Source organism: Talaromyces stipitatus, genomic scaffold (genome assembly GCF_000003125.1).
Source record: "Talaromyces stipitatus ATCC 10500 scf_1105507295549 genomic scaffold, whole genome shotgun sequence".
Taxonomy (NCBI): domain Eukaryota; kingdom Fungi; phylum Ascomycota; class Eurotiomycetes; order Eurotiales; family Trichocomaceae; genus Talaromyces; species Talaromyces stipitatus.
The window spans coordinates 2,472,912-2,489,323 of NW_002990117.1; the positions used below are offsets into that span (position 1 = coordinate 2,472,912).

General features: G+C 45.6%; 6 protein-coding genes across 6 annotated transcripts, besides 1 other annotated feature; 2 read left to right on the forward strand and 4 right to left on the reverse strand.

The window, feature by feature from the left end:
* The first annotated feature begins 359 nt into the window (after nucleotides 1–359).
* Nucleotides 360–1,296, forward strand: TSTA_017620 (UPF0136 domain protein). The gene is made up of 2 exons (XM_002483877.1): nucleotides 360–492; nucleotides 587–1,296. Exons 1-2 carry the CDS (start codon nucleotides 490–492, stop codon nucleotides 920–922), a joined length of 339 nt encoding a protein of 112 aa, XP_002483922.1. The 5' UTR covers nucleotides 360–489; the 3' UTR covers nucleotides 923–1,296.
* Nucleotides 1,297–2,039: 743 nt separating this feature from the next.
* On the forward strand, nucleotides 2,040–4,143 carry TSTA_017630 (MFS transporter, putative; the record flags this gene model as incomplete). The annotated part of the gene is made up of 6 exons (XM_002483878.1): nucleotides 2,040–2,088; nucleotides 2,152–2,175; nucleotides 2,230–2,258; nucleotides 2,310–2,828; nucleotides 2,881–3,346; nucleotides 3,398–4,143. 6 exons carry the CDS (start codon nucleotides 2,040–2,042, stop codon nucleotides 3,913–3,915), a joined length of 1,605 nt encoding a protein of 534 aa, XP_002483923.1. The 3' UTR covers nucleotides 3,916–4,143.
* A 65-nt stretch (nucleotides 4,144–4,208) lies between these two features.
* Nucleotides 4,209–6,972, reverse strand: TSTA_017640 (glutamate carboxypeptidase, putative). The gene is made up of 3 exons (XM_002483879.1): nucleotides 5,924–6,972; nucleotides 4,492–5,867; nucleotides 4,209–4,442 (listed from the first exon to the last, which is right to left on the reverse strand). Exons 1-3 carry the CDS (start codon nucleotides 6,822–6,824, stop codon nucleotides 4,386–4,388), a joined length of 2,334 nt encoding a protein of 777 aa, XP_002483924.1. The 5' UTR covers nucleotides 6,825–6,972; the 3' UTR covers nucleotides 4,209–4,385.
* Nucleotides 6,942–6,975: a microsatellite.
* Nucleotides 6,976–7,686: 711 nt separating this feature from the next.
* Nucleotides 7,687–9,185, reverse strand: TSTA_017650 (uncharacterized protein; the record flags this gene model as incomplete). The annotated part of the gene is made up of 2 exons (XM_002483880.1): nucleotides 8,021–9,185; nucleotides 7,687–7,966 (listed from the first exon to the last, which is right to left on the reverse strand). Exons 1-2 carry the CDS (start codon nucleotides 9,160–9,162, stop codon nucleotides 7,687–7,689), a joined length of 1,422 nt encoding a protein of 473 aa, XP_002483925.1. The 5' UTR covers nucleotides 9,163–9,185.
* Nucleotides 9,186–9,759: 574 nt separating this feature from the next.
* On the reverse strand, nucleotides 9,760–13,428 carry TSTA_017660 (DUF726 domain protein; the record flags this gene model as incomplete). Its single annotated transcript, XM_002483881.1, has 2 exons — nucleotides 9,760–11,404; nucleotides 11,461–13,428. 2 exons carry the CDS (start codon nucleotides 13,426–13,428, stop codon nucleotides 10,037–10,039), a joined length of 3,336 nt encoding a protein of 1,111 aa, XP_002483926.1. The 3' UTR covers nucleotides 9,760–10,036.
* Nucleotides 13,429–15,003: 1,575 nt separating this feature from the next.
* TSTA_017670 (uncharacterized protein) lies at nucleotides 15,004–16,372 on the reverse strand (the record flags this gene model as incomplete). The annotated part of the gene is made up of 2 exons (XM_002483882.1): nucleotides 15,004–15,411; nucleotides 15,467–16,372. 2 exons carry the CDS (start codon nucleotides 16,370–16,372, stop codon nucleotides 15,142–15,144), a joined length of 1,176 nt encoding a protein of 391 aa, XP_002483927.1. The 3' UTR covers nucleotides 15,004–15,141.
* Between the last annotated feature and the right edge of the window lie 40 nt (nucleotides 16,373–16,412).

The following is a 16,412-nucleotide window of genomic DNA, read 5'->3' on the forward strand; positions in this document are numbered from 1 at the left end:
TAACGATTACGGATAGGCAGATATCTAATTGAGACTACGTTATTCCTTTGACAGTCGTTCAGTAGATCGCTTGTAAAGAATTGAATTCCTCAAATCGATGGGGAACGTAATGACTAAGGTCAAATCACAAAGCCACATACGTATCAAGTTTATAGTATACTTTCAATTGCTGGACAGAACAGTAAAATAAGTAACAATCAGCAATAGAAGAAAGGGGCAATTCTAATGGTCAACGCAAATAACAACACGTGACTTCATCGGAAGTTGTCATCCCCGACTTACACTCCTAAAGCGGTCCGAGGCACAAGTGGGACCAATCCAATCGTAAGAGCGAATCCACCAACGGACTCCGTCAACATGCAACACCTCTCAACTTACACAAACCTCATCTGAAGATTATTCATCCTTCACCTCTCTACTTTTTCTCTTCAGAAAGTATAATATCCGAATTGAACCCCACGAGACTCTAAGCAGAAAGTCAACGTCATAATGGTTTGTATTCTTGAGACCTTCTGTTCCGTTGTGATGATATCATAAACAGCTAGAACAATCAATCAATCAATGCTAACAAATGCGTAACTCATAGCCCTCTCAAGACTTCACCATCACCTCCGCCGGCGCCCTATCTGCCCTAACTTCCCTCGGTGGCATAATTGGCTACGCGCGAACTGGCTCCATCCCCTCAATCGCAGCCGGTCTCTCAGTCGGCGCACTCTACCTATTGAGCTTGGTACGACTACGAAACAATCAGCCCTACGCTGAAGAGATTGGATTGCTCGCTTCGACTGTTCTCGCCGGTTCCTCTGTGCCCCGCGCGCTTCGATTGCGCAAACCTGTTCCTATTGCGCTCAGCGTCGTTGCGACGTATGGATTGATTGTTTTTGGATTGGCGTTTCGAGATAAGAGGGCTACTCGTCTTTAGGGGTGTGCGAATATTGCGATGATATGAGGCTATCCGTGTATGAGGTTCTTGTCTCGTTGGTGAACTATAGTATCAATCCGTTCAATTCCGTCTTCATTTTGCTCTGTATCGGCATTGCCGGTGTGATGGCGCTGGGTCTCGAGCCTTGCATTGTTCTCGGCCCTAGGAGAAAGATAATGCCGTAATATAGATCTTCTTGATCCAAAATGCCAAAGTAGTTTGCACTGCAAAGGCCGGAGAAAGACAGGTGGAGTTGTTGACTCGGATATATTGGGCTGAAATTAGATTTGTAGGGCTAGACCTGTTTGTCAGAGGATAAACTCACTCCTACGGAGTCCTACGGGATGATAACGATGATCACTTCATGAACCTACATCCTAAAGAGCAATGCTCACAGTACAGTACATTACATCTAGTACGAAGCCTCACAGAAGCTAGGCCCCACTGCATACAAGATAATCTCCCCTATATAGTAATCAATTTACCAAAGAAGAGATCGGACTGGCGAATACCAGTGAATCTGCAGTCTAATCGATCGAGTCAATGCTAGGAGTATGAGCTACGTCGTGAATAGTTCGTCTAGACCTGTCTGTTTTACCTTTCCAAGCTAGGGCTGGGGCGTCACAAGGACACTACATGCAGGCTGCTATACATACCATGCAGTACTAATGCTGTATGGACTCAGTAATGATTCATTGTGATTTGACTGATTACTCTGTTCTTCTTGTGCTTATAAAAGCAAGAAACATATTTCACACATCGGATTTTATTCCGATTACCATTGAATTACCAGATAGGTGATAAAATACGCAGGATCGGCGCAAAAACTCTTACCGCCACCTGATCAAAATACGACGGCGTATTAGAGAACCCCACTTAATCTACGAAAATACAACGATAAGATTGAATTGTTTTGATCTTTCCTCTCTCTTCTTTCTCATCTTCTGTTTTTCGCTCGTGAGTTGTTGTGGTCGTTGCTGTCTGGTTGACTTTACAAGGGTTTACTTGCAGTTAGCTTTATATACCCATCGTTTCCTTGTTCTATCATTTGGATACTGTTTTAATGTATCTATACGAGTACCTAAATACAAAGAGAAGTTGATTCGCTTCAGTCAAGATGTTGCGAGAAGGGCCCAAGCTGCCGGTTAAGCAAATCACTATATTAGGTAAATTCATATTATCTTAGAACTTCTTTGAGACCGACCAATCTGCTAACTTATGTAAAACAGCAATATGTCGATTCGCAGAGCCTGGTAAGTTGAGGCACAAACATGTTGCATGAACAAAAAAATCTAAAGCACGACTAGTGGTATATACATCGGTTCTGCCTTATCTAGTAGGTTCTCTGTATTCATTCCATGGCAAATCTATACTTACCGAACCACAGCCCGAGATGATGGAAAGCGTTGGTGTCCGCAAAAATGAAATAGCAAAATGGGTCGGCATTTCATCCGCCGTCGTCGCCGGTTGTCAATGCATCATGGCCGTTCCCTGGGGCACATTCTCAGATCGATTTGGGCGCAAATACACGATACTACTAGGCCTCACATCAACCATGATATTTTCACTTGTCTTCGGGTTCTCGCAATCTCTCACCATGTTACTTGTCTCGAGAGCGTTTATAGGCCTTGGAAATGCTAATGTTGGCATTATCCGGACTATGGTTGCCGAACTCGTGCGTGAAAAGGAGCTTCAGCCACTCGCATTTAGTATGATGCCTTTGGTTTGGTCCATTGGCAGTATATTCGGTCCTGCTTTTGGAGGAGCTTTGGCCAATCCTGCGGTTAAGCATCCGGAAATTTTTGGTAATTGGGAGATCTTTCGGAAGTATCCTTTCGCTTTACCGAATATTATCTCGGCGATACTCTTCATCATTGGCATTACTACGGGATTTTTGTTTCTTGAGGTGAGTATCGGAAACAATTGGTGGTAACAACTCGATGATTGACACTTTATAGGAAACCTTGGAAAGCCGAAAACATAAACGCGACTATGGTCTGATTCTCGGCCGATTGTTGACTCAATCGTGTTCTTCAAGAAGGTCACATCCTTATCAGCATGACCATCACGATTCAACGGTAAATGAGCGAACAGGTCTACTCATCTCGGACGAAGAGAGTAGGAACAGCTCAAGTCATGAAGGCGACAATACATCAAAAGCTCCCACTTACGGGACTGCCAATACTATAAACGATGATAACCCTGACTATGATATCGTCGAACCCAAAAAGGATGCTTCGAGTAAATTCAAAACCATTTTTACTTGGCAATCAACCCTTACTTTGATGGTGTATGGCATGTTAGCAATGCATAGCATGGGCTTTGATTCTCTTTTTCCTGTTTTCTTGCATCATCCCAAACAAGATCTGGTCAATAATCCAGATGTAAATCTTCCTTTCCAGTTCACCAGTGGTTTCGGACTTGGTAGGTAGATCTGTCCGATATGACTCCATAAATACTAACGAACTCTTTCAGGGTCTCAAAAAATCGGTATATTATACACTCTCAATGGCGCAACTGGCATCTTCGTTCAATTCGTCTTCTTCCCCATGGCTGCACGCCGCTGGGGTGTCCTCCGCTGCTTCAAAGTAGTCGCAATATGCTTCCCATTCATCTACTTCATTACTCCATTCCTCGTCCTCATCCCAGAGTCCATCAGCATGATAGTCATCTATTTACTTCTCATGATCAAAATGACTCTCGGCATGTTCGCATTTCCCTGTACAACCATATTACTCACCAATACGGCATCCAGTCTCAAGACTCTGGGTACTTTGAACGGTGTCGGGGTTAGTGTTAGTGCGATTGGTCGTGCTGCAGGTCCTGCGTTGGTGGGAGAGGCCTTTACAGCTGGGGTAAAGGCGGGGTATATGATTGTTCCGTGGTGGATTTTGACTGCATTAACGGTGATTTCGGCGATACCTGTGTTTTGGATCGAGGAGAAGGATGGATTTACGCCGGATGAGGAGGACGACAATGATGGCGACGAATGAGTTATAATCCTCTGACTGGAAGGAAAAAAGCGTCAATGATTCATGGTTTATGCAAGTTTTGATGTTTATGATCTCGTGGTCGATTTCAGGGTCAGAATGTAAAGGAAGATTACAGAATTGCATGGCGTTTGGTTTGCATTTTTTTATGGGAAAAGTGTGGCTTTTAACATAGTTCTGCTTCTTCCAAGGTTCTTCTAGATACATTAATGTATATACACTTTACATTTCATTCTTGGATACCGAGGTACCTAGGCGTGTAAAAAAAGAAATGTGATGTAGATATTATTAAACGAAAATTTGGCCTATATTCAAGCAATCATCTACAGCCTATTTCCAGCTTGGATACATAGCGACTTATCAACCGTCGGTAGAAGACCTTATATACAACCTCAAACTCAGAATGACTTCAACGTCTCCATTTAATCTTTTATCCTGCAAAATCATGACGTTCAACATATCGCGCTGACTGTCTATCCAAGCAGCTTAGTCGCTTCACCAATCCGGTCTTGGATAATCTGACTCCATCGCTATAATTCTGTTAGTGGACGGCTCATATGGCCCGAAGAGAAAACTTACTACCGCATTTGTGATATTACCCGCATCCAAGCTCTCGACCAGACCTGGATAAGTCGCCCCTGCGTAACCGGTCCAAAGACCCGGAGCAAAGACAACGTGTTTAAACCAGGGCCGTCCGTCCAATCCACTCTCGTACAAAAATTTCCTCTCCAATATCTTGTACTTAGTGTTGATAGTGCGGACCTTGAGCCACAGCTGTAGCCTTTTCCACCAGTGGTACCATGGCTGTTCTTTACCTAATTCGGACTCAATCTTGGCCGCATATGCATCAAATTCCACCGCTGCATCATAGAGGCTGGAAATCGACCTTTCTAATGGTCCAAAGCTGAAATGGCTTTTTTTGGGAAGGTTGTCTGCATGCGACTTGAGTCTATCCACATATTTCTGGAGATTGACCGCGTAGTCCGTGGCATTGAAGCCCAAAACTGGCTTTTCAGAAAAGTAGGCGCCCATCAGTGAAAATATCTTGGCAGCGGTGAGATGGTACTTCCAACCGGGGTCACCAAATCGTCTCATCCAGTCAAAGCTATCGTAGTTAGAGTGATAATGGTAGACGGCATTAGTCTTCCCTCCTGTAAATCCAAAAGAGACACTAGGGATACCAGCAAATTCTTGGAAAGCCGTAAAGTCGCTTCCACTGCCAAGTGAGGAAATGTAACCGCCCCAAACATCCAATACTGACTGGCCCTTGACGGTCTGGTTGGGTGACTGAACTGTGCTCGTGACTTCGTACACGGCCTTGTTGAGTAGGGGACTGCCACTGACATCGAAGTTCGGACCAGTGGCTGCTACATCAACATTAATGTATACAGCATTTGCGACCGAGAGCCAAGGCAAATTCTCCTCCACCCACTCGGTGGATCCGATAAGACCATACTCTTCGCCGTCCCAGCTAGCAAATATGATCGTCCGAAGAGGTTTCCATCCTGCCTTCAGAGCCTCGCCAAAGCTTCGGACGACTTCGTTGAGCGCGGCTGAGCCGCTGTTGGGATCACCGGCGCCACCTGCAACCCAGGCGTCGCGATGGTTACCTAAGATAACCACCTCGTCTGGAATAGCACCTTTGATAACACCAATAACATTCCACAGAGGAGTTGTAACATAGTCTTGATTATTGTGTAGGTTGATAACCACATCATCAGGAGTCGGTCCGACGTTGTAGTCGACGCCCTTATGAGCTAAGCCGCCACCTTGCCAGAAGTCATTGAAATCAGCTGCTTTGGGACCGTGGCCATTGAGGGCTTTAAGAAGTGGCAATGCGTCAGTGTATGAGATTGGGAGAGATGGGATGGATGGAATAGAATGCTCTGGAGGCTGTCGCTCGACTCCAGGCTTCGATGCGTAACCAGGAGTGGTTGGGTCACCCGGTGCAATGCCTTGAGCCGGTAATGTTAGCATTTGGCATATTGGAAGGAATTCGACTACAACATACTGAGAAATTGGACACTGCCCCTTTGAACTGCGCTTGGGTTCCTAGCAGGCCCAGCAGGGTATGCTTCATACCCATTCAACTCCGTGATATCGCCATCTTCTTGGGGGTCTGAATATATCACCACGCCAACGGCACCTAATTCCTGTGCACGCTTCACCTTGAGGCCACGGAAGATCCCGCCATACTTGACAATCACTATCTTGCCTTTGACGGAGATATCTGCGTCGATCAGGTCTTGGTAGTCCTGATAGGTACCGAAGTTTGCATATACAAATGGAGCAGTGACGTTTCCTGTAGCTGAATAGCCATGGAATGTTGGAACACGATTTCGCAAGCCACTTGTACCGTCCTCATCCAAAACATCCTCCTCTAGACTGGCCTCATAAGTGACTTCATAATTATCAGATCCCTTTTTCTTCAAGAGCGCAAGCCGATGATCTAGCGGATAGTTAATGTAGACATCGTAGCTAGCAATAGTTGTGTCCTCGACACCAAACTCCTTCCATTTCTCTTGTGTCCAAAGCACTTGTGAGAAGTTGCCACCAGCCAAATGTGGACCGGACGTGTAGTATTTACTCCATTCTTCAATCTTCTCTGCCGTAGGGGTCTCATGCAAAACTGCGCGCAGTTCTGCGTTGGAAAGACCACTTCCATGAGGCCATGATTGAGGATATGGTTTGGACCATGGTCCGTAAACCCAAGAAGCTCCGTCCTCACGGGGAAAGAGCTTAGTTGGTAGAATGAATAGAGTCACAGCTACTAAGAGCACCAGACAAAGGAGAGCAGTGCATGTGCGACGAAGCGCATGATGAGGGTACCGGTGTCGTGTGGGAGCAGTCTGGACGACCAGCAGCGGAGTTGTCTCCGAGGCAGGCATGTTGAGGTCTGCTTTTTCCTTCATCGCTTCAGTTTCTGGGCCTCGAGAACCTCGAGAACGATACAATCCCGCTCACACCTGTGAATACCTGGATTATGGAAGAACAATCCAGCTACATCAGATGTTTGGGATGGTCAAGAATGTTGTTATTGTTGTTGTTGTTGTTGTTGTTGTTCGGATTAGCTATCTGAACTCCGAAGGCATCAATCAGACAAGATAAGAGGCCTGTGACGTGATGGGTCCGCCCGTTCCTGATTAGGCAGGTGGTGCCGTAATATACGTAATATACTCCGTACGCTGATCACGGCTTACCGGTCTGGTACGAGAAATACCAGCACTCACAGAATCAGTATTTTAACATGAACAATACGGTAAAATAACATATTTCGTTTCAATGACGCTGCAAACAACTAAACAAATACCGTATTCGCCCTTTCACCTAAGATGCAACTTTGATTACGACTTGGTTGAATTTGAACGAATTAAACCCTACAGCTCGACAATAGTCATTCTTGCCATCTGTCATGTCATACTTCTCAAATTTGCGATTTGTGATATACAATCTGTAAGTTACGGTCGTCATCAGGACTGCCCTAAGCCCTAGCCCTAAGCTAGAGTGACGGATCTACCTAGGAAAGCAAGAACACCTGAGTATTCATGCATAAACCAGCCTTTCTTTGCTGCTGTAATCAGTTTTTCTATCCACGGATGCTTTCTTGAAACCAGGTGCAAAAGAGAAGGGTGAGAAAATCGATATATTTGAATTCTTGCTTTCAAGACCGTTTCGCTCATTTCTCAACAGAGCCTCATAAAATACAACGGTGTCCTTTTAACTACCATATAGTTTGATATATAATATTGTTCTTGGTGAGGATGTATCTTCCCGTCATGTATAATTGTTGTCATGATTATTCTCATCATCCTCGTTCACATGGATCTGATCATTGTCAGCTGGATTAAGTCTGTTTCCGATATCTGTACTGGTTCTCAGAATCTGGCGAGCATCTTGGCTATCCACGTTCATGTCCTTCTTGATGAGTAAAACAGTCAGTTCTGGAACAAGTACGGCTTGCGCGTATGCAGCTGCCCCGGCAGCTTTGATAACCTTATCCGTCGCCGCTAGCTGACGGAGCTTGCCAGAGTATTTCGATGTTACATAATTCAACCTGGGAATCATGTTGTTAGCTTGACGATTGCTTCATACACTGTATGAGACGAACATTTTGCTTGCTCCCTTGGGACCGTAATAACCGCAAGATAGCCTCTCTACACTATCATCCTCCAATGACATTTTGAAGACTTTGGCCTGCCCATCTTTCAGGGTGCTTTCAAAACGGCCGCGGAAGAAAGTCGTAGGATTAGGTACCAGGAGACGCTCAAATTCCGGAAGATGATCTCGCACTCGCTGGTCAAATGTATCCCAATCAATTGTGGGATACTTATTATTCGTCCACTCCTTTTCAGCTTTATTGACCTTGTGACTCTCACAGAATAGGCGGTCATCTCTTAGACGCCGATGTGGTTGTACCAAATATTCGCCAAGCAAATCAGAGTCGACTGGGGCGTTGCAGTTCGGACAAAGTGATTTGCTTGGCGTCTTATCATCTTCCGACAACGATGAAGGCGGAGAGCTAAGTGAAGATAAATCGTCATCGAAGTCCAAGTCAAATTCTCTAGCAGTAAATGCAGAACTGGGAACGCTTGTGAGAGATTGCCCAGGAGGATCCTTAAATTGGTTGACCGGAGATGATAGACGGTCATAGAGATCTTCCTCGAAAGCTGCAGGCATACGGAACGCGATCTCTTCCTTGTTTTTGGAACTGTTTGCAGTTGACCCGTTCGTCCTTTTTTGCGCCTTGCGAGGTGTCGGCGGGACGTCAATGTTTCTTGGACTGAGAAACGCGTCCGAGCCTTTCTCTGCGTCGAAGTCCCTAGGCATTTTGAATTCACCATACTTTGCTTGACTACTCGAATTTCGGCTTCTCTGTGAAGATATGCGATCGAACCAGGCGTCCTTATCATCTGCCTGCGAACTCGAAGGCGGGTTGTTGTTCTTTCCTTCATCCCGCTTTCGTTTGGCAGCACCTTCCTGTCTGACTTCCTTAGCGACTTCAGATTCTCGTTGATGGTTTTCCTCTTCTTCTCGTTCCTTCGACTCCTCCTTCTCGCTCTCTTCCTCGCTGGAACTCAATGGCTCATCGTCAGTGGCGGGTTCTGGTTTCTGACTTTGATTTTTCTTCTCTTTCAGCATATCATCATTAGAAGATCCCCGCACTATAGGTTTACCCCCGACTTGCGTTAGTGGCGGCCCGGCGGTATGGTTTCTCCTCGATTGACCGACACGTCTGGACGCAGTAGACATCTTATGGAATGGGCTTTATTTGATGCGAACGACAATTTCCAGATAGCGTTCAATTTTTGGGGTCCGTTGTAGCAATTTCAAGTCAAGCAAGTGTAGTGAACCCAAGTATAATTGACATATCGTATCTTCCTGGTCAGATGTATCGCATCTCAATTATTGTCAAACCAGCCCATCATAGATTGCGCCCGGTTTATTGTAAGTCTCAATCTCAAATTATCATAACCTCCCAATATGTTTTCGGCGGAATGATGAGAACTGGTTTGTCGCAGGGTTACTTCGCGGTCAACAGAGATCTCACAGGCACTCACACTGGATTCTGGCCACAGTTGAGTCAACTCTCAAAGGCACATCAAATTGTCAAATGCCTTTCCTAAATAGGAAGTTCAACGTGCAAGGCATATGTCAAGTAAGCGGAAGCTCTAAACGCTTAAGAAGTGCTTTCAAATTACTTGCGAAGTACTTTGCGAAGGAGAACGGGCTTTGTAGGAGCAATGCTTCCCCACTTTCGACGCGACGCGTTTTATCTTCACGTGCTTTCTTATCGTAGAAATTGAGAGAGACTATCTGATCTCTTTATTAAATATTGTGGAAGACTCGTAACAGAGAAATAAATTTAGATTAAGTAGACGCCTTATCTCTAATGCTCGATAAATCGCTGTTTCGCCGACAAAATCAAGGAAAACATCAGAAAAGCGTCAAAATATTAGTATGCAAGCTTAGTACGACACCGACTGCAACAAGTATAACAAGGCCACACATGCACTTATTGACAGCGAAATTCAATTGATCCTCGCCTTACGCCACAAGGTAACAGGCCAAAAAGGCAGTCAGGTGCAATGAAAATAAAAGTTTCAATATCGTGTTTTCTTCTCCCTCATTCAAAGGTCATATGGATCTCATCCTCCTCATGATTCGTACCTTCGGCCCAGGCGTTATGTCCAAAGTCGACGGGCATTGTTGCAGCGGAATGTAGGGGCGGTCGATTCGTTGATGAGAGGTCCTCTTGGTCGTGCAGTTTGTTATTACTAGTGTTCTTATAATTATATTCATTATCGAAGTTTGCGCTACGAAAGGGTGGTGGAATTGTTGGTGTCGATGTATCATGATATGCGGTGTCGAAAGTCAATTGAATGTCTTCTTCTGCCTCGTCGTTGTGCTCATGGATGAAATCTTTGTGTTTTGCTTCTGGATCATTGGTTGTTGGGGAATTGAATGATGGCATTTCGGGTGTACTCTTTGAGGTGGATGGGAGATTGTCAGCTAAGGTGGCAGCATTGTTTTCACTTTTGGATGCTCGTAACTCAGGTCGATCAGCATTATGGTTATTCAAGTCCAATGTAATCGGCGGCAAAGTTGACTCGAGTTGCTTGACTTCAATCTGTTCTGAAGCCAGCTCTGCCCTGATAGCGTCAATATCGAAGAGGACGCTGTCGCGTCCTGACGATGAATTGGGTGAATCAGGATGAGGTGTAGGGTCTCCCTGGTCCGGGTCGTATGTTTCCCATCCTTTCTTTTTCGCCAAGGTTGATTTCTTGAAGAGACCAAATCTTTTCTTGTCCGGTTTCTGTTCTGCTTCCCTACGTGCTTCGTCAATCTCGCGAATAAGTTCCCTCTGTCGCTCCGCATGATTCTCTGGATCTGGATCTTCGATTTCCGCAAACTCATCACTGAGCACCTCCCAGCCAACCTCGCGTAGTAACCTGGGCATTGCTGCACGGTAGTTCATGTGCCCGCTAACCAAGTCTGTAACATTAAAGTTCTCCATGCCCGGGATGCCGAGAACAGGCGCCAGACCAGCCACACGCATGATACCTCCACTTGTAGCCCTGAATAGATAGCCGAGGATCCAATCATTGGACGAGTACCCATTCACGAATCTGCCGACAACGACGCTCCGTACTTTCAGATATTCGTCCTTGTTGGCCACAATTGGGGCACCGAACATATAGACATTCTGGACCAGGCCGTAAGCTCCCTTCTTGGCAAGTTCTTTGAGACATGAGAATATCACCCTAGAGCCAAGAGAAAAGCCAAGGAGCGTAATAGGTCTCTTTCCAAGATTGCGACTCATTATAGAGTCAGCGAGAATTAAACCGGCAGCATTAGCTCGAACCAGGGAAACATTCCAGGGATTATCAATGAGATAAGCGAGTTTGGTCAGGACGATGGGTAGTTGTAAAGCACCCATCAACGCCGTCAGGATGGTACTACCGAGGACCTGCTGTAATCCCTGCGTAAGAGCCTACGCAATTAACTGTTAGCATTCATTTGAATTCGTATTTTGAATCGATACCATACCTCTGTCGCTAGAATATTGATGGTAGAACCCATACTCTGAAGCATTTCCGGTTCCCAAAAAACGGAGTACAAATCGCCCATGATGGGATCAACCGTACTGAAAGGCAACCGGACATCATCGACTTTACCCGTCATCCACCCTGAAATAGTGACGATAAGATTGACCCGTTGATTGTTATGTAGCGGACGATATTCAAAGGTCTGCACAGCACCCGTACGTCGATTCGAGGCTCTCAGACCAGAGTAGCTTCCTGTGAGTGTTGCACCAGAAGCAATCAGTGCAGTACCACCGGCTCCTCCCAGAAAAGCACCAGTCCCAGATATCCCAATGGTTGTAAAACCAGCTGCCAGACCAGCACCAATAACCGGAGCCAATAAACCTGCCGACAGGCCAATGACTAACCCACCTCCAACAGTCGCCAGACCCATAATCACGTACTTCGACTTTAGTGCCTTCTTACGTCGCTGTTCCATGTGCTCTGATTCATCCCAGGTCTCTTTCTGTGTGGCTTGCTCCATTTCAAGTGCATCAATTACTTTCTTTTCAAACCGGCATATCTGCATCCATGAGATCTTCATTGCCTCCCCGACCTTCTCAAGTAAGTAACGGGATCGAGCGTCATAGTTTGCTTCTGCGATAAGGACAAGGAATAAATCACAGAGCACGGTCCAGCGAAGATCGATCTCTATATTGGCTGATTTGGGCATCTGAGAAGGTGTCTGAACGGCCGGCACTTCGTCACCTTCCGCACCGTAAGGCGGAGGAGATTGAGTTTCCTCATAAGCAGGAGGTGACCCGTTTAAGGCGGAAGAACTATTTCGTTTTTGATTTCCAAGACTTGGCGAGTTCAGTGAAGGAGTCCCGGCAGCTGAGCGCCCTTCTTCAGCCATCGGATTCTTGACCCGGGAATTCTTCATAAGAGGGTCGACAAGATCTGCTGCTTGCACTCCGTGTTCAGCAAGTTGTTCAATCATGACTTGCTCTGCGGCGTCAATATCCATATGGCCAAACAATCGCATCATTACGCCTTGACCCCATTTCTTCATGGAGTCCACGGCATCTTGCAGGGCCTTCTTGGAAGACTTTGTTGTAGGAATCTTTTCCACATCACTGGTCATCTGGTATATAGAAAGGCGCACAACGCCAACATAGGCAATACGCTGACCTTCACTTAGGAGGTCCTTTGTAGCCTGTAGTTGACTGAGCGGATCGCGAGTGTCGTCATCAATACCGGCTGAGGTTGCATGGTTTTCTTTGAACAGATAACTCGTATCTTCGTCCATACTGGTTACTGAATGAGTATCTTCATCAAATTGCACACGCGTATAGCCGCGACTAGCGGCACTAGCACCCATATAATCATCGTCGTCTAGCTTTGAACCTTTTGCGACTAGTCTGCCGTAGTCATCATAATGATCCATCTCACCCAGGGCAGGCATGGCCTTCCACTCTCCCTCGCCATCACTTTCCTCCTCAGAGTGTTGTTCGGTGAGTTTCTGATGAGACCATTCTGAAGCACCTATCGAATCATTTTTGGTGTGGGCACGTTTTTCTTCCTTGGCACCCGCTGATGGCTCTTGGTTTGCTGATTCGTCAATGGCGAATTCTGTGATATTTTGCGACTCGGAACCATCGTGACTTTCCATAGTAACGCCTAAACCAGCAAGAGAACCGGCAGACTGAGCTCCCTCCCTCTTAGATCCATCCTCCCCCTTGTTTATTTCGGCGTGGTTATTCGTCGTCGCTGGAAGGTCTTGCGTCGGAGGCGAAGTATTATCGTTGGAAGCCGGTACTTCCGAAGCATCCTGAAAGTCTGATGAGGTGGATTCGGAACTTTCTGAACTAATTCTCTCCTTCTTTGGTCGAATGGGTAGCCCAAAATCATCCACTTCACACCGCGTTTGCGCACTGCTCTGTTGAGGGATTGGGTTTGTATCAGGTACTGTGCCTGATTGCGCTGAAAACATGATAATGCCTCACGTATTTATATAGAAACGACTCTGATCTCAAACTTCTTGATACTGCGGTAAAATAATTCGCACGGGAGTCGTTGAACGATTTCGCTTCGAGCAACCCATTCGCGCAAGCTCATTAGCAAAACACAATCCGAGCTCTTGCAGACTATGAAATTGTATTCAAGCAGATAAATCAATATTTCTGTTGTCTTCCTTGGTATATCGCGCCTTGACTAACTGCAGGGACGTGGTCGGCGAGGAGTCACGAGCAAGGACCACATGAGACGACTGAGGCGGAGAACGTAAGTCAAGCTCGACGAACAGGTGGACAGAAGTCATAGGATCTCTGTTGAGTTCGTCATTAATGCTCACAGCTTAAAAGGACTTCAAAACGCCTATTCCTTTTAGCTGAATGTTGCGACAAATGTGTGACAGAGGTAGTCGCATGGGAGAAAAGGAGTTCAGAGCCCGTGGGGAAGTCAATTCGCATGGCTGACTCGTTCGCCGCCTTCTGATTGGTTCGTTTTCTGATATAACACCTCAACGCCGTGAGCTTGGCGAGTGTCCACGAGTCGGATATGACGGGGGTTCTTTAACAATATACATTATTTCAGAACAGACTAAAACTTGCTGAAGACTAACCCTAACAAAGCGTGGGTATATGGACCGATCTACAAAAGAAGTGGCGGCCTCAGACCTGGGTCCGACAAAGGGTTAGGGTTATCACGGGACTCTTTGTACCTTTTATTCTGTTACCGAATCTAAGCTCCCAGCTATAGACTCGTATTCCAAGGTAACCAGGCATTACTTCCTGAATACATTCTTGGAATGTGGCTCGTTATAATTGTATACAGTCGACTCTACTCACAGTCCACAACTCAATTCCGTAACCCTTTAAAGGGTAAAGGCCCCCTTCCGCCTCTATGTTTATACAAGTCACCAGAACTTCTCTCAACAATGTCATAACTCTCGTTTCCAAGTGATACTAAAATATTGTCAAGTTGTCAACTATCGGGTTCGTCAGCCATTTCCATGGCTATCTCGTAGACCCTCTTCGAACATTTATGGCCATTAGACTTACATTTGTGAATGGATATCCCCCATGTATGAAATGAAACATCTTTTGATATACTCCAAGATGAGGGACTCGTGATGACATGTACAGGCGTCAAGTAAGTGTATGGAAGGTAGGTTGAGTTCTTAGGAGGTACCTAGGTTACTATAAACCTTGTTCCAACATAGTAGCCATCCATACCAACGTCCCAAATTCATCTAATCTTTCACACCATTCTAGCGTTTCTTTATTAGCATTGAGAGACAGCCCAGTCCCAGTGTCTTCCGTAGGACACTGTAATGAAGACACCAAATCCTTGATCCTCAAAATATCTTTATACGACTTGTTACCAAGGAAACGTTTATACTGCCTCGCCCACTCGTGGTTTGATGCACACGACCACAAATCTCGGGGACATGGCAATGGTACGCGCTCATATCCTCGACAAGGAAACCCATTTCGTTGGGCTACCGCAGCGCCGACGGAGATTTCGGAGAGTAGGTCGATTCCGTAGAGGAGGCAAAATGATCTATAATGCAGGTAAAACAAGAAACAATTCGTTAGAGGCACGGGAAAAAAAGATATGTACGAACCTTCTGGTACTTTCATATAGAACCCAAGTCGAGCGCATTTGGCGAATATCATAGGGGGCTTCAGGGACGGACTCGTAATCACAAAGTATGTGTAATTGCGTCCCAATATCCTAATACTCCTAACTGTGTTAGAAATGTGTTTCCCTTATGCATAGGACGCATAGGAGATGAGTAACAGAAAAAGGGGCCCGAAAAAGTGGATGACCGTACCGCACATTTGACCAACATAGAATTTGTAGGCTCATCATATTGACTACTCGCAGAAGATGCAGCCTCTTTGTGTACCAAAACATATATGATAGAAGCTTGGAACGCAGCCAAAAGAGCTTCAACATCATAGGTCGTATGCTAATAGATTGTTATAAGCGGAACGAAGAGCAATTGATAGACAAAGGGGAGTTACCTCTCGATGCAAACGACAGAGCTCTTCGTATATCTTGCTTCTTACAAACTCACTGCTTGTTTCACTCTTGGTGAAGAACATGTGCATAAGACTTGCGCAGATTGCCAATGACTCCGGCAAACACGAATGTGCCCCGGAATCAGAGATACAGTCCTGTACTGACTGATCCCTCAAGACACACTGAGGATGAATAAAATGAGGGAGGACTACTCCACGAATCATCATCTCTGGATAGCATCTTATTTGGCCTCGAAGAACCTTATGTGTCAGGGTCTTTGCTGCTGTAGTTGTAGGAGATGGAAATGTTGACACGCTATTCCTCTGTTTGTATTGTCCTCTTCTCAACAGGGGCGAACGGGATGGTAGATTACGTCTTGAAGTTGATGCTGGACCATTGACTCGAGGTGTAGTTTCACTGATTATATTGTTGGCTGTGTCAGCAGAGTTGAGTGCCGAGACAAAACTTGACAAGTTTTCAGATGTGTTAGTACTCGATTGAAGAGTACTAGCTTGAACTGCACCACATGCCCTAATGTCGAAGCCAGAAGAAGTAAAATTCGTGTCAACAAGCGATGTATGAAGAAGATCTAATAGATCACCATTTTGTCCAACGTCATTCCAATCAATAAGTTCCGTGGGCTGAAGGAAGTCTCCTAGAGATGTGGCATCGGTGATAATGTCTGAGTGGCGATATGATGTATCTGAAGTAGAATCTCGGTTGTTCGAAGGACAATTGGTAGTATCAGGTAAAATATTTAATTGGGGCTTATTCCTGTCCCTGATTCTTAGCGTGGGATAATGACATGATAATCCGCGATCGACACAACGTGAACATGGCAAGGCAAGAGAACACCGAGCCTTGGATGATCTGCATTGCTGACAGGCTTTTCTGCGTGTATTCGGCATCTTAAGTGCTATTTCCCCTTCTTCTCCGGAGATGTGATGA